General features: G+C 39.7%; 1 protein-coding gene across 6 annotated transcripts in view; it reads left to right on the forward strand.

Annotated features, from left to right (window-relative positions):
* ITGB8 (integrin subunit beta 8) overlaps positions 1–735 on the forward strand; it is a 48,570-nt gene extending 47,835 nt beyond the window's left edge. For 4 of the 6 annotated variants that reach the window (XM_053938065.1, XM_053938087.1, XM_053938041.1 and 1 more), the window contains 2 exons: positions 245–370; positions 611–735. In XM_053938065.1, coding sequence (XP_053794040.1) covers positions 245–370; positions 611–697 — 213 coding nt within the window. In that variant the 3' untranslated portion in view covers positions 698–735. Of the gene's footprint in view, positions 1–244; positions 425–610 lie in introns of those variants that run through there. The other 2 variants (XR_008429889.1, XM_053938050.1) reach the window with 2 other exon arrangements.
* Positions 736–6,266: the final 5,531 nt, after the last annotated feature.

Here is a 6,266-nt window from a genome sequence, read left to right on the forward strand (position 1 = left end):
GTGAAATTATGGTAAGTGCTCTGTATAAAATCTTTCTTTCTCTCTTCTTTCCTATGTTCTGTAATCCAGTAACTAATTCATGCCTATACCTATACCTATACCTTTAAATATCCAGGTCATGACAGGGTTTTTGACACTGGCATTGTAGTTAGCCAATTTTTACGCACACATACACTGTTGTCATCAAGAGTATGACAGGACCTAGATGTGTCTCTAACATAACACAACTGCTATTTTCTTGCAGATGCCATTGCCAAGGAAAAGGCTTGCTGCCCAGACTCTCCAAAGAGAAAAGAAACCTAAATTACAGCCTCTAAAACTGGAGGAGGAAAGAGATCCTGATTTCAGCCACTTTTTTGACACCAGTCATGTAGGTGTATTCTCTTAAAGAATTTCTCTGCCTGCATGATTCCTTTCATGGTAGCTGCAGAATTTGATCCAATATTCACAGAGAATGGGATCAGGGAGTGTTGGTTTGAGTGAGTATCTGAATATGCCTCATGATAACCAAAAGATGATGATTAGAATTAAGAATAAAAACTTTGTTAACAGACTGATTTTGACTAGTAAGGAGTTAGTCTGACAAGTGGGTGGTTTCTTTTGCTTTCAGGTTCTGCAACAAAGACAAGAACCTTGGAAATGCATTCCTGCTACCCTGGGTTTAAAACCAAGCAGTTTAATGCACCATATGAAGTAAATAAAAATCTAGTTTTGAAGAAACTCAGGTGGTCTGAAGCTGTGATTAGAACACAGGTGCTGTTAGTTCTTCTGGCTGCTGATCTTCTGCTTGGGAGTCTTGGAGTGGTCCCAGTTGGGTTGGACTGTACAGAATTCTTATAAAGTAGGCTGCCAGTCTGATTTATTAGTACTCAAGAGGCCCCAACATTATCATCTGGTTCCTCATTCCAGGGAAACTGTGGTGGGTGGCAGAAATCATAATTTTCCTTATTTTTTGCAAACCATTCTATTTCCTCAGCACAGAGCATAGCATGGTCTCTGATTATTTTCTTGGCCTTGAACTTCATGATTCATGAAGGACAGTTACTGTTTAATAAAGATGATGTGTATGCAAGCAGATAAAACTAAATTATTAACCACAAAAGCATAACAATGCCAAGTTATGTCACATATGCTTATTGAAATGGGTACATGTGATGTATTTCTCTCAGCTCTGTGGCTTGCCAAGTCCCCCTTTTGGGGCTCTAAGCCTCATCCTAAGCCTCTTGTTTATGCCTGAGCAATCTGGAAAGCCCAGGACCTGTTTCTGAGTGGTGTTCCTCTGCTCTCAAAACTGTTCACAGCATAAGCCTTTCTTCCAAACCCCCTTCTGATTTTTTGGGCTTTGACCATAGCCTTACCACAGGCATTCTGAAAGCATCACTGAGGCTGTAAGATGTGTGGCGTGCTGAGGAGTCTGGGGACATGACAGTGGATGGGTTTTTCATAAAATTTTTGGACACACTTTTTTTCTTTTACTCTTCCCTAGACAAAGCAGGAATTTCAAAGACTTAAACAACTTAATCATGGTGTTCTCTGGATTGTCCTTGTCTTCAGGAGTGTTTATGGGTGCTTCTTTCCTTGAATAATTTTGCAGCTGCACCCAGGCTCCTGTGGAAAAAAAAAACCACAACAGCTAAAATAAATACTTCTGTCTTTCTCAGTTTCTTTTCTCCTCTTCTTGTGTATATCTAAATTGAGCTCTACCTGTGTCTTCTTTGAAAATTGCAGACACGGGATCAGAGGGCTTCATCAGGAAACAGCTGATGAGGAAAGTTTTACTTTTGGGCAGAAAAGAGCAAGTCTGTAGTACAAAGCTAAACAGAGCATCTCTGAACTTGGTCAGGTGCAGTCCCATTCCCCTGCTCCTTTCCAGAATTAAGAAGCTGGGGCTATTATCTTGGTGTACTAGCCAGCTCACAGATACCCACAAGAATTCTCCTGCTGTAAGCTTTAAATCACAGCTTCTGCAAGGTGTATGTGACGTACAAACCCAGAGATATATTTCTCCTCTAATATCCCCATTCTGATGACATTTTTTTTCATTTGTATGTGTTTCTTTCTGCATAACTTTGTGTGCGTGTTTATGTGTGTGTGTCTGTCTGCATATTCCATCCATATTAACTTTTCCTCAGCATCAAGAAGTCCATCTCCAATTGCCAAGCAGCCTGTCAATCTATATGCAGGCACAGTCTCACAGACCTTTTTTGTATATGCTTAAAATGGCATTCCTCCCCTAATTTCATATGCATAGCAGGATCTTCCTTTTAAAACTCCTGTTTCTGTTAATGGCTAGCTGCTATCATGTCGAAACTGTGGCTTGAAGTGTTCCCTGATGTCTTTATTTATTCTTTGTGCTTTTATCCTTTTTGGCTACTGTCTAGCAAATTAAACCTAAACACAGAAGACAGACACAGCACCTTACCCAGGGATTTTTAGTTCACAAAAAGGTCCTAATCACGATGTCAAAAATAATAAATTAATTTTTCCTTAGCCAGTTTTTATCTCATGCCTTTGAAAGCTGTAGCTTTTTCCTCATGCATTTGATTTTTTAAAAAAGAATCATTTGGACCAAAGAAAGAAAAGATAATGTGTCAGATCATTCTGCAAATCCAAAAAGTGTCATTCTTGGAAGGAAGATTTATTATTGTGTGACAGACTGAAAGTGTTTCATGCTGTCTAAAATGAAAACCAAGTAGATTAATTTCCAGACCCAAAACCAAACAGTTTTCAACAGTTTTGTCCAAGGTTCACTTCTGTGAAATTGCTGGGCCCTTGTGGTTCATTTGAAGACCCTGTTAGACATGAACATGCTGAGCAGCTTTAAATATCAAATCCATAAGATCCCCTTTGATATCAGATATGTAGCAACAGTATATTTATATATATATATATATATATATATATATATATATATATATATATATATATATAATGTTCCTATATAGTTTAGGAACATTAATGTAATATGTTATATTTCTTCTTTTAAAAAACCCAACTCTTACAGAACTTGTTTGGTGATCCAAAACATAAGTAGCTTTACTTGTTGTCTTAGCTGATGCTCTCTTGGATCACCAAGAATTTCTGCTAGCAAATATGGTGGAGTATTCTTATATTTTCTATTTGTCCCCTTTTTATCCACCAAAATAAAAAGGTTATTTGGACTTAAACTATCTGAAAATAATGCAATGCATCATTTACTGTAATTTCCTGTACTAACCAAGAACTTTACTTGTCTAATTAACTGGCTTTTTGTCAAGTGTGTTATTGTATTCAGGTTTTTTCCCCCTCCTTTTCATTTGTTTGGTTTTTTTAATTTATGTAGGGAACAAAAATTTAACAAATGTCTATCAGCATCATTTGAAATATCTCAAAGGAAAGTGTATTACCCAGTCTAATTGCTATTATTTAAGTGATTTGATACATTTGGTGCCCTTATTCGTATGGAATTCAAGTGTTTTCACCTTGCCAAATTTTACTCCCTTACTTGGTCAGTGCTTGGTTCCTGCTTCTTCCTTAGGCAATTGTCCTTTGAACTAATGAAATAAGGGAATTACTATTCCTCAGCAAGCTTTGGCAAAGTGGACAGTATTGTAATTTTTATATTATTACAGCACCTGGGCCATTGAAGTTTTATTGGATATAAAATGTATAGTCAATTTATACACAGCTGCCCTGAAGTCAGCAGTATAACATACCTGAAATTTCACTAATTCTAAGGGTTATGATGTGAGGGACTTTCTTGAAGAACTTTCTTTTATTCAAGTATTTTTGAGCTTCCCCTTGGAATGATATTTTTAGATGCTTTATTTCCCCCTGGTGCCTCCCTAGAGGTCATTAAAATATGATTACTTCACAGTATTCACAAGAAAGAAGAATGATGCTGTGTCCTCCTTACCTTAGCAATACGGAATGACAAGCGCTCTCACAGCTCCAGAACCATGTTCCAACAAGAGTCCTTACTTTTTATATCAGTACCCCATGAGAATAGCCAGGTTTTTTTCAACCCTGGAGTCCATCTAGCATGGTGTATCTGTCTCCAGCAGTGGAGCCAAGCTGCCATGGGAAGCATAAGCACACTCCAACTGTGTATTACTTCCATGAGGTCCCCTAGCCTCAAGTCATTTTTCAGCATTTCCTACATCTAATTCCTTTGGTAAATCAGTAACCCTCACTTTCAGGTATATGCCATTGAGCTTACTTTAAAAAAAAAAAAAAAAAAAAGAAAAATAAAAAAGGTCAGCCACCAAGTCTGCAACTGCTGCGTGAAGAAGAGCTTCCTCTGGTTTTGAATGCAGCACTTGGAATGCAGGAGCTATAGGCAGCCAAGCAAACAGAGGGGACATTGAACCCCAGCCACTCTTCTCTGGAAAACTTGTCATGTGTCCCCAGGTCACCTTTCCCAGACTGTGAAGTCCAAGCATAGAGAGTCATTTATACCAAAGCCTGTCCTTATCCTTGATCATCTTTGCAGCACTTTTCAGATCCTCTCCTATCACTGACATTCTCCTTTCCTTCATTAAGGATGAAGGAATAGAGCTGTTTTCAAAATTCAGAATGTACACAACCCAACTGTTTACTAGGGACATACTGATGTTTCTTCCTTTTCATTTTATAATGCTTTCTAACATTTTTATTACTTCATTTAATACAGAATTTTCTATTTTTTCTCCTTAACAAAGGTCTTATGCTGAATTATAGCATTCTTTCCTGTTTAGCTCTGAAACCATTGAATGAAGGAAAGATGATTCCTCACAGCTCTCTTGCATACAAGTGCTAGAAGTTCAGTTCCCTTTCAGCTCAAGAAGGATGTCTGTATCTCTCCCTCTCTCTCTCTTTTTTCTCTCCTTCATAACTTCTGTTTTTCAGTGCATAGCATTATTCCTGGTGAAGCAGAAATCTCTGCCAGATACCTCCTCCAGTATTACAGCTCTGCCTTTCTACTTCTGTCTCCAGTTCTGCACAGGCTATAGTAAAGGCTTCACAGAAAGTTCTCGCTGAAGTCCTGGTCTCCGGCTTTTTTTTCCAGCATGAAAATATTTTCCTCCAGAATTTCCTACCTTCTCTCCTCTATGTGTGATTGATGGTTACCTAAATTCTTCCCACTGCAACGCACTACCTCTGAGGTTAACCAGCTTTGCATTTTGTAGGAAAATTGTATGTTTGCCTATATTCCTATATATATGCCTATATGTCTGAACCTTGTGCTGTATCATTTTGCTCCTCTTCCCTTCCTGTTGGACATCCTAATTCCAGAAGGGCATTTGCATTAAAAGAGAGCACATACAATCCAGTTAAGAAAAACCTATTACTGGAGTCATGCTTCCTTTCACTTGCCGATATGACATTCCCAGTTATCTCATCCGCCAGCCTAGGTCTCAGCAGAAGTAAACAGCTTTTTTTAAGACAAAATATTCAGCAGCTGCAATGTGTCCTCAATGAATGTCTCCATTAGCCCACTTCTCTCTGGACCAGCTATCTGACTCTGACATCCATACACACATATGCTGGCTTTTCCACAGAGGTAATGCTTGCATGACTCTCCCTCTCTCCCTGCAGGAAAGGTGCTTCTAGTGCTCTTCTTTCTTTTTGCCTTTTTGGACAGCTACAACATCTGTTCCCAAAGAAGTCTCTCTTGCCAGCTTCTCCTTTTTCATTAACTTCCCATAGTGCCTGGCAGCCAGGAGGGCTACACATATCCTGGGGTGCATCAGGCACAGCATCACCAGTTTGGCAAGGGAGGGGACTGTCCCACTCTGCTCTGCACTGGGGAGGCCTCACCTTGAGTCCTGTGTGCAGTTTTGGGCACCACAATATAATAAGGGCATCAAGCTGTTAGAGTGTCCAAAGGAGGGCCACAAGGATGATGAAGGTTCTGGAGGAGAAGCTACATGGGGAGCAGTTGAGGTCATTTGGTCTTTTCAGCCTGGAGGAGACTGAGGGGAGACTTCTTTGCAGCTACAACTTCATGAGGGGAACAGGAGGGGCAGACACTGATCTCTTCTCTGTGGTGATCAGTAACAGGACTCGAGGAAATGTCCTAGAGTTGTGTCAGGGAGGTTTAAGTTGGATATCAAGACAAGGTTCTTCACCCAGAGGGTGCTTGGGCACTGGAACGGGCTGCCCAGGGAAGTGATTACAACAACAAGTCTGTCTGAGTGCAAGAGTTTGGAAAATGCTCTCAGGCACTTGGTGTCCTGTGCAAGACACATAGAAGATGAAAATGTTATATGTGGGCCCTAAACAGTCCTGCTATAAATGATAGCATC

The sequence above is a fragment of the Vidua chalybeata genome, chromosome 1, assembly GCF_026979565.1.
Source record: "Vidua chalybeata isolate OUT-0048 chromosome 1, bVidCha1 merged haplotype, whole genome shotgun sequence".
NCBI lineage: Eukaryota > Metazoa > Chordata > Aves > Passeriformes > Viduidae > Vidua > Vidua chalybeata.